The 21,122-nt window shown below is 33.4% G+C and overlaps 1 protein-coding gene across 2 annotated transcripts in view; it reads left to right on the top strand.

Moving 5' to 3' along the window:
• LOC150097015 (polyadenylate-binding protein 2-B-like) overlaps positions 1–21,122 on the top strand; it is a 181,142-nt gene that overhangs the window by 54,157 nt on the left and 105,863 nt on the right. For both annotated transcript variants that reach the window (XM_090408459.1, XM_090408460.1), the window contains exon 4: positions 16,027–16,133. In XM_090408459.1, the coding sequence (XP_090264585.1) occupies positions 16,027–16,133 (107 nt within the window). The remainder of the gene's footprint in view (positions 1–16,026; positions 16,134–21,122) is intronic.

Here is a 21,122-nt window from a genome sequence, read left to right as displayed (position 1 = left end):
ATGTTAACAGATCTTCCTGTCTATTCATAGTGAGCCAAGTCACAAGAAAAATCTCTTACACTAATTCCTCACTCATATATATACATTTTGTTGATGATATATTTGCTGATTCAAATATATCATCAACATTTTGTTTCAGTTCTTGGAGAAAGTAAACTCTTCGCACTCTTCTATCAAGTTCACTATTGAAAGTGAATCCAATAAAGAAAACTATCCTTTTTGGATACGTTAATAATTTATAATCCCACACATCATGATGAATTTTCATTGGTCAGTTTATTCATCACAGAAAATGGATATTATGAAGTTTTGTACATACAACTTATATGGCCTGGTCTTCTGATTTCTTTTTTTAGACAAACCAAATAAAATTAAAAGCAATCTGATATATAATGGATACAACAAAACTACCTTTCTAAAAATTGTTGATAATCATCATCCTTCTGCTCAACTACAATCCAAAGTGAAAAGAATTCCCTACCTTAAAGGAACAATCTCAGAACAGGTAGCAAGGATTCTTTGTAAATTCAATCTATATGCTTCCTTGAAACCAACTTGGAAACTGTCTTGTTTTATAACATCTACAAAGGATACATTACACCTCTTTCCTTACCTATCAACTACCCTCTCATGTTATCAATGCTATTTTGGACAGACTGGCAGTTCTACTTTGATAGAAATGAAGAACATCACGAACTATCACATTTTTAGAATCTGACAAGTTTGATCTTGCTTCTAATGATATTGACAATAGGCACAGGGTTCTTTGGAACAAAACAGAACTTCATTCCACAAAGTTCAAATTGTTCATAAGTGTTTTTTTTTTAAATGAATAATTATTTTAAATTACTTTTTATCTATGCAACTTTCTACAAGTGTTCCTTTGAACTCTAATAGTGCAACATCATATACTTCAGCTGTGACTGACCGAGACAGGAGCTGATATATACGATTTATCACTCATAATTTGACTCCCAAATCAGTGTTACCTGTCAAGACTCCAACATTGTCAGATCTTATATTTCTGTTTTCTAAGGCACTTTTTACCATATCAATCCACCTATATCTTGGTCTTCGTCTGGTTTTCCCTGCCAACCCTGGCAGAGAACACTTGTTTTGCTAATCTTTCTTCTCCATTCTGTTTATGTGACCATACCAACTGAGATTAGATCTGCTGACACATTCCTGGATGCTAACAATGTCAAGTTCTTTCCTATGTTCATACCCCTAACCTTTCTCAGGACTCATATCTGCGGTCTCTAGTCTTTGGTCAAATGTTTTACTTCTAAACCAGCTCTCAGATCCATAAGTTAAAATTCGTTTGAACACTGTCTTGTATACAGCTAATTTAGTGTTTTGGCTAATTTCTCTCTTATTCCATATAAATTTATTGAATTGAAGGAAGTACAGGAAGGTGGTTTAATGTTTTATCTGTTGTGAGACAAGGATGTACATTATCCCCTCTGCTATTCATTTTCTATATCGATCACATTATGAAAGAAAGTGTTATTAAACCTGATATCAAAATTGGAGATGTTAATATCAGTTCTTTGCTTTATGCGTATGATGTTATACTTCTAAATAAATCCGCTGCAAGTCTGCAAGATTCCCTGACTAAATTGAATGACTGTTGTAATAGGTATGGTATGAAGGTCAGCATTAAAAAGATAGACAATGAAAATAGGCAGAAACATTGAAAATATCAACTGCATTGTGAATAGAGAACCTATAGAACAATTAAAACATTTCTGCTACTTAGGTACGATTTTTAGTGAAGATGGTAAATTATATATGGAAATAGACAACAGAATCAACAAAGCTGGTATGGTAGGAATAATTTATATGGAATTAGCCAAAACACTAAATTAGCTGTATACAAGATGGTGTTCAAACCAATTTTAACTTATGGATCTGAGAGCTGTCAGAAATAAAACACTTGACCAAAGGGTAGAGACTGCAGATATGAGAGTCCTGAGAAAGATTAGGGGCATGAACAGATGGCATCAATGGCAATATCATATTAAAAACAAGGATATTAGGAAAGAACTTGGCATCGTCAGCATCCAGGAATGCATTAGCAGAGCTAATCTCAGGTGCTATGGTCACTTAAACAGAATGGGAGAGGAAAGATTAGCAGAACAAGTGTTCTCTGACAGGTTGGCAGGAAAAAGACCCAGAGGAAGACCAAGATATAGGCGGATTGATACAGTAAAAAGTGCCTTAGAAGAAAGAAATATGAGATCTGATAATATTGCAGTCTTGATAGGTAACAGACTGATTTGGAGGAAAATTGTAGATAGGAAGTTAGTAATGATGTAAATTTTTCATGTAGTACTATCATTATCCTGTACATCCCTTGAGGGTATATATCAGGAATTTGATGACTTCTGAAATAAGTTATGAATCTTTTTCTAGATGTTCCATAAAATAATCAGCTAAGGATGGTGAGACAGGACTGCCCATTGTTCTTTCTGTTTGTTTGAACAACTTATGCCATATAAAACAGCCGCATTAATCGTGAATTTAAATAAGTTAACAGTGTCTTCTGAGGAAATCTAATTGTAAAAACTGAAGGATGTTGGTGAATAGGGAGACTACATCAAAACATAATCTCGTTATTAGACAGATATAGCTCTCTTTAAAGTCAAGTCTGTTTTTGATATAAAAGCTAGTGTGGCCTGTGAGATTCTGAAGATGAGAGAGATCTTTTGTAAGATGAGCCAGTACTGTCCATTATTGGGCATAGTGGGTTGCTATCCTCATATATTTTAGGAAGATCATGGTGATGAGATGGATGGGCATGGTGAATTTGTAACTTTTTAATAGTAGTGGTATCTCATGTTTTTATATTGTCTGCTAATTATTTAATTTATTGATTTGTCTTTTTGTTTGGTATCTGCTAATAACACTGTAGGTTGACCTATCTCTTAATAAGATATTAATTTTGCATTTGCAATTATACTTGATTGCATTTTGCGACAACAGTTGTATCACCTTTTGTCAACCTTTATGATGTTGTTTTGGAGTAGGAGCTATGACTTTGTACTTCTGAGAAGGTATATTTAAATGAGGTAGTTTTTCTTTATATAACATTTAGACAAACTCAAAACATAATTTATTTGCTTCAAGTATGCATAATCCTCTGATACCTTCTTTCACATTTACCATGATTTGTAAGAAAGGTATATCTGAAGGAGACAAGGCATAATTGGAACCTTTAATCAAAACATTTAGTTCATCATTTGTTAGTGGTCTATTGATTACATTCTATAACCCATCTGTTATGGTTAGATTCAGTTATTGGATATTGTGATGGTTTCTTCCTTCTAGTATTTCAAACTAATGAATTAATCTACATTTATGAATGAAATGTGCTCGTCTGACTGAGGATAGCAACCTGAGAAATTAATTAAAAATGGACTTGATTGAGAATGTCTTTTAAATACTTTCAAGTTTCAGAAATTGAGCATTATTTAAATAACATGTTTCTTTGTTTTTACATATTTGATTTACTATAATGCCTTGCTTCCCTTTTGATAAATATTCCATGCAGAACGTGACTGGATGGTCTCTTTAATTATAACAGAATAATAAATAATATCAGCAGTGCGAGAGCACTTAAGGAACACAAGTCTATTGCACAGATTGTCATCTGATTTCCCAGAAGACATTATTAATCTATTTAAATTCACTATCAATTCAGGCTATCTTACATGGCATAAGCTCAAACAAATAGGACTGCTCGTTGTTGTTACTCTTATCTCACCAGACTTAGCTGATTATTTTATGGAACATCTAGATAAAGAACTCTAATACTATAATTCCTCAGCCTCATGTAAGGTTGCATTTTGTTTATCTTTGTAGTCTGGTCCACTCTGAGTTAGAATTACTTCAATTCATAGAGGAAATAAACTCCTTGCACTCCCGTATTAAGTTTTGAATGTGAATCCACTAACAAACTTCCCTTTCTGGATTTCATAATTCCACGGGTCATATTGAATTTTCAGTTTATCGGAAGCTAACCTTTTCCTGGCAGATACTCGCTCATCCTTTCACTATCATTCATCACAGAAAATGGGTATTATCGAGAGTTGTGTATGTAGAGAACATTTGATCAGCTCTTCTGATTCCCTTTCGTTAGATGAACCAAATGATGAGGCTACTAAAGGGTGCTGTTGATGCACAATATATAGCCTCTTGCAGTCATCCCCACCTTCCAGTGGTATAGTCTGTTTCTACAAATGGAACTCTGTGCGAGCATTGCCACTGCAAAGGCATATCTTCCCTAGTTGGAGGAAATGCCAATTTAACCTCTTGGTGGTAGATGTCTTTCATCACCCAGTGAAATACCACCACTTTGCTTATTAGAGACCTGAAGTGGCTGCAGCTATGTTTTGTTGCTAGAGCAAGGGTTCCAGTTTATGCCCCCCCCAACTCTTTCCACATGCAGTGAGATTAGTATGTCTATGATACCCTCAAAAACATACTAATCTCACTGTAGGGAGCCAGCTCGTGACTGGAGGGAGACTGACTCCCCTCTGTGTAGGTTGCATGTTTGTGAGTCTGTCACCTCTCACTGCATGTCCCACTTCCTTTTTATCTCTTTCTCACCATACACAATGAACCACAACTGAAAGAAATGTCTGCAGATCTCAAAAATTCTCTCACACAAAATAGTTAAAATAAACCCACAAAAAAAATCAAAAATTCAAACAAAAATAAAATAAAAGGCAACAGAAATCCAACCAAACAACCCACCAACACTAATTCTTACCTAAAAAAAAAAAAAAAGTTTCCACTTCACCAACATTCATGGCCTAAACAGCAATATAAATGATGTGCACCACCACCTACAGTCATCTAAACCAGAATTACTATTCTTTTCAGAACTCCAACTGGCAACCTCTCAGCAGCCACTGTACATCTCAACTGCCCAAACTACACATTACACAGCTCTTTTCGCCACAAAGATGCATTCATGAGAATCTACATACACCATGCCTGAGACTGCAAATTCTTGAATCCCACTATTCGATCTGCTTTGGCTTAAAATTTCTTTATCAAATCAACCTGTCCTATTCATATGCTCCTTGAATTTTTGTCAACCACTTTGACCTCTTCAACTTTCTCTCTCTAAAGCTCTACTTTCTGCATTCTAAATACCCCAGTAGTAAGGTCATCCTTCTTTGGGACTTCAGTGTCCACAATTCATACTGGCTCTCCTTCTCCTGTTTCACTGATCAAGCAGGCAGGGATGTTGATGTGTTTGAAATCAGCAATAACCTATCTGAGATCACCTATCTTCCTACCAAAATACCAGACACAACTCCCTTTCAGCTTGTCAACACACTTGACCTCTTTCTAACAAGCTCTCCTTCCAGGTGTACTGTTAATGTTCCACAGCTCATACAAGTCTTTCTGTGGAATTACCTACAACCACTAGTTCACAGTCTCGTGTCCTTTAGCACTACAAGGGTGCCAACTGGCAGGACCTCCATGAGTTCTATTCCTCCTTCCCATGGCCCAACTAGTGCTCCAGTTCTTCTGATCCAGACACCTGCTCAGACCAAATAACAAATCATCCTCACAGGTATGACGTCTTTCATCCCCTATTCCGGTCCAAACTCTCAGCCACCATCCCAAGCCTTGGTTCTCAAAAAAGTTTGTTAATACTGTAAAAGAAAAAACCCTGCTTACCACAGTTGGGGTGGTGCACCAAAATCCTCTCTAAGATTGCCTGATTCTATCCAGAAGAGGGGTCTGGCTTATTAATGATCCCTCTGTCATACACGTTCAGTTTCTGCCTTGCCTCTTCTACAGACACTTTCATGGACAGTGCTCTGCTCAATTGGCCCCTATTATTCTCCCACTCTCCTCCAAAATCATTAAAACAAGGGCTACTGCAAACCAACACCCTTTTACAATCCATCGTGAAACTCATCAAACCAATTTCACTACCTCCTTTTTCATTCCATCTACTTCTCTCCTTTAGAACAGTCTCTCCTACTCTGCCCTTCCCAAAACTTAAAACCTTCAGCTGTTCAAGCAAAATGTGAACAGAATCCTCTTATATTTTATTCTTCTTGCCCACACACAGAGCACTAGTGTGCTATAGGTCTTGTGGCCTTTCATATGTGGACCAGATATAAAAATAAAATAAATAAAACTTAAAACGAAAAGCAATCTGATATGTAATGGATTCAACAAAACTGCCTTTCAAAAAATTTTTGATAATTATTCTTCTGTCCAACTACAATCCTGTGTGAAAAGAATTTCAGTATTCTACCTTCAAGGAACTGCAGAACAATCTATAAATGATTTTCAAGCTTTATCTTCTGTAAAACATAAGAACATAGTTATTACAAAAGCGGATTGTAAAACAACTCACAGTTTTTGTTCATGATAAAAACAATTACTTAGTCTTCTACTTCAATACCATACCACTTGCAGAAGCATTGATAAAGACTTGACTTAATTACAAATTAAACTCAACTGTCTCCTAGATGAAGTTCATTCCTGGGATGAAGAGACTATTAAAAAAAATCTAACAGTTCATTATGCTTTACCTCTCAGACTTAATGGTCTTCCCAAGTTTCATAAAGAAAATATTCTGTTAAGACCTATAGCAAACTGCATAGATTGTCTGACTTATAAACTCTCAAGCTTTCTGCTTTTACAGGAAACTTTGTATCTTTCATTAAAAATTCAGTTGATTTCAAAAATAAAATTTGAGGATTATCCTTATAACCCACAGATTTTCTAATAAGTTTTGATGTAGTCTCACTCCTCACAAATATTCCTTTAACAGATAGAATTGAATTGCTTCGTAATGATTTTCCTCCTGATATAAAATTTGATTTTGTCATTAATTTAGGATACTTCATTTCTCAAAGCAAATTATACAAGCAGATAGAAAAAACAGCTGAGTTCTCCTATTTCCCCTACTCGAGCTAATTTCTTCATGGAACGTTTGAACAATCTATTCTCAGCTTTTTTTCCCACACCACACCTAAGCCATCAATTTGGTATAGATATGATGATGTTTTTGTTGTATGGAACTCTTCTTTGTTTGATCTCCACAAATTTCTTGAGAAAATTAATTTAGTAAACCTAACAGTCAAATTTACACTCGAAGATAACTGCCTTCCTTTTTGGGGGATATTCTAATGCTACATCCCTAATGGCGGCCTACAGTTCTCCATATATAGAAAACCAGGAGTTATCCTCCTTCAGTCAATAGCGCATATATAATATTACATGCTTTCAATTTAATTGTCCATTTCTATATTTATCTCTTACTGTAGTAAGATTGATTAACTCATACTAACAAATACATTAATGCTAACTTACATCATCACCCCTGTCAGAAATGTATTAAATATTTAGTTACAGTGCTCAAAATTTGTTCAACAAATTCTCTTCAAAACAGTGAATTGTCTGTTATCAGGGCTATATTCATCTTCTATCCTCATCTTCAGCAAAAACTATCAATAAAATAATTTTGGCTTTCATCTTAATCCTCCTTGAAGAAGTTTCTAGAATTTGTCTTCCATATGTTGAAGGACTTTCAGAAAAAATAGCAAGACTTCTTTGCCAGATTGACCCATAAGTCTCTTTCTGTTCAGTTTGTAAACTTTATACCTTCCTTATCTTTCCATAGGACAAATATTCTCCTCTCTCTCATCCAGGAGTTTACAGAATCCATGGTTGTTGTGGCCTATGTTATTATAGACAGACTGGTTGTTCTGCACAAATTCGTCTTGGAAAACATTAAAAATATATTTCACTCTTTAAGAGCCCGATAAATCTGGTTCAGCAAGCCACACCTTGTCTACAAAACAAAGTATTCATTGGAATAATACTAAAGTTCTACACAAAAGTTTTGTTCTGTAAAGATTGTATAAAGAAAGTTGTAAAGCACACATTCACAATCCTAACCTTAGCAAAAACGATTGTATTTCATTTTACTCATTTTGGGAAATTATCCTAATACTCGGCATTCATGTGTTCCATAAAAAATGTTATTAATTTTTTTATTTTAATTTATTCCTTTATCTGTTAATGTAGATGGAATTATCCTCCTGCAGTCAATAGCACATATAATATCATGTAATTTCAATTTAATTGTTGTTGTTCATTTTTATGTTTATCTCTTCTTATTGTAGAGTATCAAAAATGAAACATAGCCATTTTCCAATCACTACATTATATGAAAATTCAACAGCTATTAATAATACATTTATGTAAGTGACTTCAGTAATTATATATTATAACTTCTATATTTTTTTTTCATAAACTGCTTTGTCATTCTTCTTATGTATCGGGCAGATCAAGCTCTATCTAAATTCTTTTGGCATTTTCTCTTTTTTTTCATACAGTTAAAATCAATTCATATTTTTGTATTTCAGTAACTCTGCGGGGATTTTATATGGTTCTGAGATTCTTTGTTCCTGAATGCATGTATTATATCATTAAGCTTTTGTCTTGATGGTAGCTGTACAGAATCTTCAATAGTAACTGGTATAAGTTATTATGAAATAACTTATACCAGTTACTATTGTAACTGGTATAAGTCTATTGAAAGGTATACAGGTAGGGCCACATTTATACTTTTGGAGGCCCAAGGTGCAACATCATTATGAGGCCCTCAAAATTAAGCGTTTTTTTAATTTATTGAAAATAAAAGTCAGCATTTTCATAATAACTTATTTTAATAACACAATACAACATTGCTATACATATATTTGCATTTTAAAAAAGTATAAAAATAAATCAGTTCAAATTTAAATAAAATTAATAACTAAAAGTTTTTTTTTTCTGGCTTTGGTTTTAGCAAATATCTATAATGTCATCATAATTGATTGAGTCCATTACATCTGATTCAGTGCATAATAACAACAAGTCACTTGTTTTATTTTGGTGCAAGTTACTTCTTAAATAATTTTTTATTCAGTTTCAGCACTGAAAATGAGCGTTCATCACTTGCATTTGAAATGGGCATCATCAAAAATATTTTTAAAATTGTTTCTACGTTCGGAAAAGTAGAACTTAACCCATCATTTATAAATTTGTACATATTTTTAATTGAAGAATTTTCTTCTTTTATCATTATTAAAAATTGCTTAACTTCATCAGTAAATTTTTCTGGATCAATATCAGTCCCATAAGTTTGTAAAATTTTATCAATACTAGTCTTGTACTTGATCTATATCTTCCTTCAAAAAAATGTCGAAATAGCTTTTTGTTCTTTCATTAATTTCCAAAATTAGCTTATCGCGAATGACATTAAAAGTGTACACAGCGAAATTTTCTTTCCCATGTAATATAATCTCATTGTTAGATTGTGAAACTTCATCATTCGTTTTTTTTTTTTTCGTTTTTTAACTCTTTCCGTTAATAAATTTGCTTCTTCATTTACAGCAGCAAAACTATTTCTTATATTTAAAATAAAACCAACTAAAGAGTAACAAATTATTAGCTAAATACAAATACTTACATACATGAATTTTATGGAATACAGAGTTCCTGTTAGTTTTATATTCTAAGGAAAGAACGATGTATTTCAAATGGAAGCGGGAAGCCTCACAAATTTTTCAGCGGCCCCTAGTTTTTATATTATGAATTTAATATTTAAAAATAAGTATTTTATTTTGCAACTATAACTATGCTATTTTTTTTATTGTTCTTTGTGAGGCGTTTTAAAGTGAGGCCCCATCTTGCACCTAATGGTAAATGCGGCCCTGTATACAGGAAAGCTTCGCTTAATGCGAATTCAATATGCATGATAATCGGTTATCGTGATTAGATACCTAATTTTGTTTGAATTTTCAAAAGGAAAATGATGCTGATCCTGATATGGAACGAAGCTTCAAAGTCCAACAAAATCTTGATAAATCAATCTCCAACTATCGCAGATTGCATGACAAGATGAAAAAGCTGAGCATGATTCAAACATCTTTACTTAATTTTTTTTTTTTTTTTTTTTTTTTTTTTGTAAAAGAGTAGCTCAATTAAATGTTTAGATATTAAATAAAAATTTAAGCAATTGATTTTTTATTAACTTTGATGATTTTATCCTCTTAATATAGCTTATAATTTTTTTTTTCAACTTTACGCTAACTGATGGATGAATTATAATTATTCCTATTGTTTATTGCATTCGCTTAACACAATCTCACTTAGCGCACATTAATTGATTGATTAATTAATCGCATTAAGCTAGGTTTTCCTGTATATATATTGCTAGGCTCTTCTGCTATTCGTGTGTGGCAGAAACAAGATATACTGTTAAAAATAATCGATATTTTAAACATAAAACAGAACGCATTTGATATTTTTTAAATATTCGAAGTATATTTAGTAATTAGGTAATATTTTTAGATACATACTAAGATTCATTTTCTGGGCTAACTTGGTTCGTGTTCTTGTGGCCAACCCTTCTCTCCTCATGAAGTTGAAGCACCATTTTGCCTTTCCTGTGAAATCTCTTGCAAACCTTTTTTGCCTCATATTGAATAAGCTTGGTTGACACACACATCCCACTGTGGTGCTGCTCCATAATCCAAGTCTTAAGCCTCTACTCCAAGTTTGGTAATTTTCCTGGTTGTCCTCTTAAGGTCCTCTTCTCTTTTGGCATCGTCAGTAGTTGTTCTTCTTGTTTTCTCCACTGTCTAATCATACATTCAGTGGGAGGAGGTCCAAACTGTCTCTCTGAAGATTTATTTCCATGTTCTTTTGCATAACTTGAATTTTGAAGAATATGACAATCGTTTTTTATTTTCACATTTTTATGGGCTACTTCTCAAAATATTGTTAAATACGTTAACTTTCCCCACCGAGTTGCGGATGTATGCTTTCAGAGTTCTGATTGGTTTATTCAGAATCAGCCATTAATGACGTCAATCGACAGAGTTAACAAAGGCTAGTGATTGGCAGAAGCCTGTTCGCGGAGACAAGGTAACGGCAGTTTCACCACAGTAACCGTGGGTCTCTCAACTGGTAACGCCTCCCTGCACGCTTGTATAAGATGATCCCCAATTTTTGGTCTAAAAATTTTTTTTTAAAAAGTATCGTCTTATACACTGAAAAATATGGTATATAAAATATAGTTTTGAGTTTCAGAGCTAACATTCTTATTCAACAATTCATGTAAATAATCTCCCCATGTTTTTTTTTTTTTTTTTTTTTTTTTTTAAATACTTTAACACATTTTCTTGTCCATCTCTGCATATATTTAACCCATGCCTATATCCTTAAACTTGCCTAACATTGCCCTTGTTCTTCATTTGTTTTTTGTGCATATCATTTCATTAAGGGCTCGTCTTTCTTTCTTCGATGGAATTAATCTGCTTCCTGTCTCAGTTCTTTATATTTTCCTTCTTTATACCCAATCTCTTTTCTTTTACTTATTTTTGTATCCCAGATTTTCTTCTACGGTATTCAGAATCCATTGTTAATGTATATCCAGCTTCTTTCTCCATCATCCTGTTCTATATCTATATTTTCTGCCTCTATTTCTTTCTTTAATTTTATTCTGGAGGTTGATTTTAACTTCAATTTCTTTAAGCTTCTGGAAGTGCTCTTTCATGTCTTTCTTCACTGAGATTCTGCCTATATTTAATTTTGAAGACATGGATATCCCTAGATGGCACAATACCTAATAAAATTGATTGAGCTTATAGATAAATGACTGGCATCAAGTATTATGGATGTAAGATCATACAGAGAAGCTTGCTGTGAATGATCTGATTCACAGCAAGCTTCTCTGTATGATCTTACATCCATAATACTTGATGCCAGTCATTTATCTATAAGCTCATAATCAATTTTATTAGGTACTGTGCCATCTGGAGATATCCATGTCTTTTTATGGATATGCTTATGGTCTTTATGAGGAAAGCATGTAGAACATGTGTAACCATATTTTTACTAATAGCAAAATCTATCACCTTCTGTCCATTATTGTTACGAATATGTAAAGCCTCCGTAGCTTAATCAGTTTAGATGAAACCGTTTAGTCAGAAAGACCTTGGTTCAATTCCCATCCATGATGTGAGGAACCTTTATCTGGTCTCTTTTGACTAAAGGAGAGTTAGCCGGTCTCATACAGAAGTTGGTTTTTTCACCTGAAAACTCGGGTTTTTCGTCCCTCAGAACAGGCAAGCCGGTGTGAACACACACAGATTTACTGCCATGAATACTTACGGCAATATGTGGAAGGGATAGGGTCCTCAGCATGTCATTATGCCCATAGTCAACCATGGGTCACATCATGGTCATATCCTCCTAGATCAGTGATGGTGAACCTTTTTACCCAGGTGTGTCAAACATCTTTTTTTTTTTAATATTGACGTTGTTGATGTGCCACTTGTATACATGCATTATAAATTTAACTACATAATCATAGATGGTGGCTTATACATATCATATTAGGCTATTTATTAATAGGACAATAATAAAATCTATGAATTCATATTATACAATTAATTTAATAAAGTGAAATTACAAACTTACATTACATTTAATGACTTTTCTGTTACTGGTAGAAAGTTGCTTTATAGAAGGGTTATAATATGTACATTTTAATGCTACACAGGCAGTGCTCAAATCATTGCTCAATCTATTTCTCCCTTTCGATTTGATATTATTTAAAGCAGAAAATAGAGTTTCACAAGAGTATGTAGAAGAGAAAATTGTTAGAAGAGCTTTAGCAAAGATTTTAAGAGCATGAAAGTTTTCCGGAAGGCTATTCCACATGCTTAGAATTTCGCAATCTGAATTTTTACATGCAGCAACATGCAGACGTTCCTACTCAAGTTCTTCTAATTCATTTCTAAGAGCAATAAACTTTCTTTTCTAGATGGAATTAAGATCCATGAATTCTGTTTCATCAGGATACTTTATGAATTGGATTGTTTGTTCCAACATTCGAAATTGCTCAAATCTAGAAGAAAACTGCTCAGTTACCGACTTTAGAAAAAAAATTTTCTGAAGTTGGTCGTTTAAAAATTTTTCACTCTTGGGAAATACTTAAAATTGTTACTTTCTAAATCATGTTGAAATATTTTGAGTTTATTCTCAAAGCTCTTGATCGTGCCGAACGTAACATCGACAGATTTTCCGAAACCTTGCAATTGTATATTAAGTTCATTCAGGTGCAATGAAAAATCTGTGAGAAACATCAGCTTACTGAGCCAAGCAGAATCGTTCAACTGAGAAAATTTGTGCTCCTACCCTTCATATTTAAATATAATTTAATTTCATTTAAACAGTCAACAAACCATTCAAGTACTTGCCCACGACTCAACCATTGAATATTATTGTATATTAATAGACCATTGTACACTGATTCAACTCTTCGCTTAAAAGTGAATTAAATTCTCGTTTGTTTAAAGCCCTGGCAGCAATAAAATTAGTTTACCTTTGTCACAATTCTCATCACACCATCCAAATCCTTTAAGCCTGATTTCGCACACAGTGTCTCCTAATGTATAATACAATGGAAACAAACCAGGGGATGACCAACATATTCTGTAAATTGTTTGAAAAACCAACATTACGGCCAACCATGTTAAGCACACGCCATCAGTTGTAATCAAAAATATGTTCGATAAATCTATTTGTTTCTCATGGAACACTTTAACAACACAGTCGCATATGTCTTGTTTTGAGGTAAATTTTCTAACTTTATCAATTCCTCGTGCATAGAATCATGGTGAACATACCTTGCAATAATAGCCAATCGAGCTGATGACGTAATATCTGTAGTTTCGTCGATACAAATGGAAAAACAATGGCATGAGTTCAAGTCTTGTTGTATTTGATTTTCTATACTAGCATTCATTGATATAACTGTCTTTAATAGTATTCCTACTTAATGGTAACTCTTTCATGCACTTTACAATAGCTTCCTTATTATGAAAGTCCTCAAATAAAAATGGTGCACACTTTACGAAAACTTCTTTAATATAATCACCATCACTAAGTGGTTTCCCATGTTCAACAATAGCAAAAGGTTTTCCCATGTTCAACTTGCAGCTACTAAATTTGAAGGTACTGAAACAAATTTAATTAAAGTCTCTGTGATTCTGCCAGTTTCAGATGTTGCGATATGCATTCTTTGCATTCTTCAAAAGTTTTATAGATGCCATTTGTGCTTAATTTCAAAATGTCTTCTTACATTCCAAGTTCTACTCACAGATAGCTCATCACACAATTTACAGAGAACTTTATCGCCTCTATCAATAACACCATATTGTTGAGACCAGGCATCTTGGAAATTTCTTCCACTTCCTTTCTCTGATAATTTTAGTTTTTCAATAGTGCTGGCTGCCATTGTAAAAGGGTTCACAAATTAAAAAAAAAGAGCACAATTATATTCAGCAGTAATTAAGCAGTAATAATTAATAAGAACTAACAATTACTGGAAATGAATTCACCAGTAACTCAAATTACTTAAGTGGCAGACCATGCAAGACTACCACTACTTCTTTCAGCAGGGTTGCCAGATTTATTACCGGTACATTTGTTGCAACCTTGTTACATTTTACTCTATCATGCTACTAAATAGCAGCTATTTAGTAGGTTTTGTTGCAACGTCATCGTAAGTTGTTATTATTTGCATTAATTAACAAAATTTACTGAATTTATTGCATCTATAAAAATGTTTTCATTATTTACTCAGATAAATTCAATATTTAATGCTGCGAATTATATTTTCTGTTAAAGTGGTTTTGAATATGTTTAGAACTTGTATTACTCAGTCGAGAAACTTGGAATGCATGCATGAACGAATTGCACACAGAAGTCAAATGAAAACTTTAAGTTTATAATATATAAAGCACATTTTTATAAGTTTGTATCATATAATATTGATAATTTTTATAATATCATGCAGAAATTATAATGATAAAGAAAGAAAATGTAAACTTAAAACGCTCGTTGTTTATAGGCTAGCTACAAAATAAAATAGAAATAGGCTAATTATAAAATATAATTCTTTCAATGAACCGAAACCTACGTTCGCCTTAACTAAGAGCAATGTTACACGACATCAGGATACCAATATCTTTCAACATCCAAGGTGTGTCACCTGAAACCTCAAGTGTGTCAGTGCTGACATGCATGTCATAAGTTCGCCATCACTGTCCTAAATAGATGACACATGAATCGGTGTATGTAAACTGAGCAATTTTTTTTTTTTTAATTTATGAATTATAAATGCTCATGCACCAAGAAGAAAAGGAAGATATGTAAAATGGAGAGGTAAGATTCAGCATCATCTAATAAATAAAAATGATTATTGGAGATTTCAATGCCAAGGTTGGACAGCAAGATATTTATAAAGGAACAATTGGAAAACACAGAGTAAATCTCTTAGCATAGGGTACATAGATTATCAGATGCCTAGAACAAGCAAGTCTAGTCTCTTACTTAGCATACTCCTCCTCCTCACTCTAGATCTGTAAATCTCTAAAACACAGTCTAGATCTGTTAGCATGGGGAACAAAGATTATCAGATCCCTAGAACAAGCAAGGCAAGTTTAGTCTCTAACTTAGCATATCCCTCCCCCCCCGAAATAAAACTAGGATTCTCTATGAAAGCCATTTCTTAATGGAATGACATGACTTTACAGATGAACTTCTAATTCTACAAACAAGTTTAAATGGGAATAATTCTCAGGCTTCCTAATTTGAGGAAGTGATTGGATTAAACTGCCCTTTTTTTTTTTTTTTTTTTTTTCATCCATTTGTATTCTTATGGGAATTTAGACAGGTTACTGCCTGCAGTGTTGTTTCACATCATGCCATATTGTTATACTGCAGTTCACTTTCTTCCACCTTTCATTTTAGCTTATGTAACTTTGTGTAGAAGTTGGCTTTGATGTTAGGCTGAAATTATTTCGAATAAATAGTTTCTATTTATTTTGATATGCATATTAGAATTTTAAATTCCATATTAAATAGTGTTTTACACTGCATAAGATTTAAAAAGTTTAAAATTATATTTGAAATAACATCTTTTAGGTTGATTATGGTGCCACTGCAGAAGAACTGGAACAACATTTTCATAGTTGTGGTTGTGTAAATCGCGTTACCATTTTATGTGATAAATATACTGGTCATCCAAAAGGGTAAGAATAAAATTTGACTTTGCATGACTTTATTTTAATTACTATCTGTTAATAAATTCCATTTAAACTTGCTTAATAGCAAATTGACAGAAAAGTCAGTCCCTACTTTTATGAGTACATTAGTCAACCTTAGAAAATAACTAATATAATAGTTTCAACATGATCTTTCAGTATAGAGGATTAAAAAACAATCAGAAGCAAAGGAGAGCTTACAAACTATTCAGGTGTGTAGTTTTAGGTCTCTCTGAAATTTAATACTATATCGATATATTTATTTTGAATAACAACAGTTTACAAACAAAGAATGCCAACAGAATACATTCTGTTGGAATTCTTTGTTTGTAAAACTGTACTTGAGCTCTGAAATAATTTGGATTCAAAATTTGGGTTTAAATCATTTAAAAATTCTTAAATGCCTTTTGAAGTCTGCTTTTGATTTTACATGTGTTGCTTATTTTTTTTATTGATTTCTATAAAATCCTATTGTATATTATGTGTTATTTACTTCAGGATTATTAGTTTTCTTGTACCTTACATCGTGTTGATGGACTTAATAACTAGGTTACCTGAAGGTGTTTATCATTATGAGGTAAAGTTTTAGTATAAATCTCATTCAATAGTTCATCAGCATTTGAATTTTTCTTCAACTTTCTGTATCTTAAAGGGATCAAAATACACTGTCAGATAAGTAAAGGAAGTCATCTGTGGATCTAATGAATATTGTCACTGATTGGCAGAATGTTTACAAAAAGTCTTAATGCTTAAGCATAGTTATTGTGATTACCAAACCAGTGATTTTCCTATTCCTTATGCTAAAATTAGCTTGTGTTTACAAAGCTCATATGTAATGAATGTAGGTGTCATTTTATTTTACATTTAATTTGTTTAATCATCATCAAATTCCTGATGTACCCTCAGGGGTAGGGTATATTATATTATGACAATGCATTAAAAACAGTACTGCATGAAAATGTTACATCATTTACTAATTTCCTATCAACAATTTTCCTCAAAATTAATCTGTTATCTGTCAAGACTCCAATATTATTTTATTGGATCTTATATTTCTCTCTTCTAAGGCTCTTTTTACTGTATCAAACCACCTAGATTTTGTACTTCCTTTGGGTATTTTTCCTGCCATCCTGCAAAGAACAGCATTCTGAGATCAACTCTGCTAACACATTCCTGAATGCTAACAATATCAAGTTCTTTCCTGGTATCATTTTTAACTTGATACTACTGTTGATGTCATCTGTTTTCTGCCTAATCTTTCTCAGAACTCTCATATCTCTGGTCTCCAGTTTTGATTCAAGTGTTTTATTTATATCCCAGCTCTCTGATCCATAAATTAAAATTGGTTTGAATATTGTCTTGCATACAAGTTTAGTCTTCGACTAATTTTTCTCTTATTCCATATAAATTTATTCTGCATGACTTCCTATCATGCTACCTTTGTTAAGTCTGCTATCTCTCCATATTTAATTTGCTGTCTTCACTAAAATTGTACATAAATAGTGGAAATATTTTACTTCTTCTATAGGTCCTCCATTCAAGTGATTTTTTTACTGGTTCTACCTCTTTTCATTGTCTTTTTATTGTTGATTTTCATACTAAGTTAATCACAGCAGTTATTCAATTTAGTCAATCAATCTGCATACTAGTATTGGATTTATTTAGAAGTATAATATCTATATAAAGTAAAGAACTAAGATTAACATCTTCAATTTTGATATCATATTTAACAGTGGAGATAATGTGCACCCTTATCTTACACCACATTTAACATCAAACCATCTTCCTGTACCTTCTTCATTTCTAACTGCAGACTTACAACTCATATACGAGGGTGATATGAAAAGTTCTCTGCTTAACAATGAAAAAACGAATTTATTATTATTAAGAGAGAAGTCCAGGGAGTCAGAGACTCATCTAGAGAGGCCACATACTACACACACACACACACACACACACCAGCTATCATACTTATTCTTGAATTCATTCACACTTGCACTCACAACATCCAATGGCAATCCATTCCAATCACACACCACCCTCTGAGAGAAAAATTTAGCCCTCTTATCCTTCTTGGCAGCCTTCATTCTCAGCATCCAAGAATGCCTTCTTGTCCTTTTCCCACCCTCCATAAACTGAAAAATTCCATCAATTGAAATCCTGTATGACTTTCAGAAGTTTGTAAGTCTCAATCATATCACCACTCTTTCTCCTGTTTGCTAGTCTGCAGTCTACAAATTCTCAATCTGTCTTCATAATCAGTATTCCACAATCCTGATATAATTTTTAACACTCTGCTTTGTACTCTCTCTCTCCAATATATCAGAATCATAACAGAAACCAGGATACCAGACCTGCGCACAATAGTCCAAGTGAGGTCTTATCAAGGCCTTGTAAAGAGGCAAAATGACATCCTTATCTTTACATGTGAATGCTCATTTCAGCATTGCAATTATCTTTTGAGTTGTATTTGCAATCTTTGCCACATTGCCCCCTGAAGGTCAACTTCCTATCTATTAACACTCCAAGATCCCTAGCCTCATTAGTTTCTTCTAGCCTAATCCCACTGTTGTGTCCCAATTTACTATTATTAGGCTTTCAACTATCCTTACATGTGAAACTCTACTTGTCTTTATCCAAATCTTATCTATTTACAAGATATCATCCAAATACAAATACTTCTTCTCCTCCTTAGTGTCCCTAAATATTTATTTTATACTGTGCCTTTCAGGACATTTAGTTTAAGATAAAAAAAATTCATAAACAAGGAGCAATTACCAAAAGATGTCTGAGTGTGAAACTAATATGCAGTCATGACCTTTATCTCATAACTTAACAAAATCCCCCCCCTCCCTGCGTGATTAGGTTCATACCTAATTGAGTGGCTATCTCAGACAATTGTATTTTCAAGGAACAAAAGTTTATTGAACTTTTAAACATGATACAATCCATTCTTTATCAAATAAAACTCAATTCAATACTAAGAATATATAATACAAATTAACACTAGCTAAACAAAAGTATTAGGTCAAGATCCTATATAAGAATTATGATCATATCGCCATATCAGATTCTATACATACAAACATATAATTCTAGAACTAGTTGACCTTTTTTGTCTAACCCCTTACTGATCTGATCATGCTATAATTCTATATTTTCTAGGACATATGTATTCAGTTACTCTAATTTTCTTACTAAGACAATATGGATTAAATTTATCCTTTCGCTGAGCTAATACACACTTTTGACCTTTAAAACTCTCTTAAATAAAATACAATGTACGTGCATAAATCTCTAGGCACATGAATACTTATTAATGTATAGTAACAAGCTCATTTTTATTCTAGTCTGACATGTACTAAAGTCCTAGTATAATTCTCATTAATCCCTTCAACTGTTCAGTAATTGAACAGTGATTACAGTTGCATATGATTTGAATTGACGAGTTTTTTTTTACAGTACCTTTTGACTTGGGTCTTTTACTGGTCTCTACCTTTTTTCTAATTGTACCTTCCTAGGATGAACTCTTCTGTAACTTATCACTCCTAAGTTCTTTTGGCACTGAGATGGGCTTTCACAATCTTTACCTTACATGCTTCAATTAAGGACGTATATAGGATGACCTATTCTATGGCTGTGAAACTCGCCACGTGTGGGCACTGACTTCTTTATAGATTTTTCCTTCTCTCTTTACGATCACTGGATGATGAAACACACTAACATTATCTTCTTTCTTTTTAACTAAACGGCATCTCTCATTTCTTACAATAGGAACACGGAATCGAAATCCCGCACACTCATCATCATCATCATCATCATCAAATTCCTGCCATGTACCCTCAAGGGGTGTACAGGATATGACAGTACTACATGAAAAAATTACATCATTACTAACTTCCTATCTACAATTTTCCTCCAAATCAGTCTGTTACTTGTCAAGACTCCAACATTATCAGATCTTATATTTCTATCGTCTAAGGCACTTTGTACCGTATCAATCCACCTATATCTTGGTCTTCCTCTGGGTCGTTTTCCTGCCAACCTGGCAGAGAACACTTGTTTTGCTAATCTTTCCTCTCCCATTCTATTTAAGTGACCATACCATCTGAGATTAGCTCTGCTAACGCATTCCTGGATGCTGACAATGTCAAGTTCTTTCCTAATATCCTCGTTTTTAATATGATATTGCCATTGATGCCATCTGTTCATGCCTATAATCTTTCTCAGGACTCTCATATCTGCGGTCTCTAGTCTTTGGTCAAGTGTTTTACTTCTGACCCAGCTCTCAGATCCATAAGTTAAAATTGGTTTGAACACAGTCTTGTATACAGCTAATTTAGCATCCCGCACACTTTGTTTCCTTATTGTGTTGGACAGAGAAAACTCCTAACCCATCACTCAGGAAAGCAACGTGAGACCTATACAAAGACTCGTGAAGAAAACTCTGAGGAAAAATGCCTCGTTGGGGGGGGGGGGTTTCCTAACCCTTTTATACGATGACCCCTACTGGCACCTTCTTCAATTTCTTTTCGTCCCCCTTTACTGGAGTCGATTTCACTGACCAATTAGAGTGGCGTTTTTCTGCCAAAACATCGTGCGATCCATGTGCATGCGACTGACACGTGACGAAGTCTCAGTTTGGGAATTATGACCTTGAGCTTTAGTTTTTGTTTAAGCTAACCTCTATGTCATCTATACTAAATTAATCTCCTTTCCAAAATTTTCTAAGAATTAACTCAAATCTTTAATCTCTTATTTCAAGTGTAAAAACACTAGCCTCTCACATACAAAATCCTATGACTAATCTTCTTTGCTTTACTTAACTCACAACTGTAATAAAATTCCTTTTTTTTTTTTTTTTTAGTTCAACAAACAATTTCAGCTATATTTTTCACTTGGATGCAAGCATATTTTTCTTTCTCTTAATTTTTTGTATTCATTACTTTCAAAGGCTCTTAACGATATCTGCTTAGG

Source organism: Typopeltis vanoorti, chromosome 18 (assembly GCF_054136105.1).
Source record: "Typopeltis vanoorti isolate ZY-2024b chromosome 18, IOZ_Tvanoo_1.0, whole genome shotgun sequence".
Classification (NCBI taxonomy): domain Eukaryota; kingdom Metazoa; phylum Arthropoda; class Arachnida; order Uropygi; family Thelyphonidae; genus Typopeltis; species Typopeltis vanoorti.
Note: the sequence above shows the minus strand (reverse complement) of the source record. Positions and strands in the feature narration are given on the sequence as shown.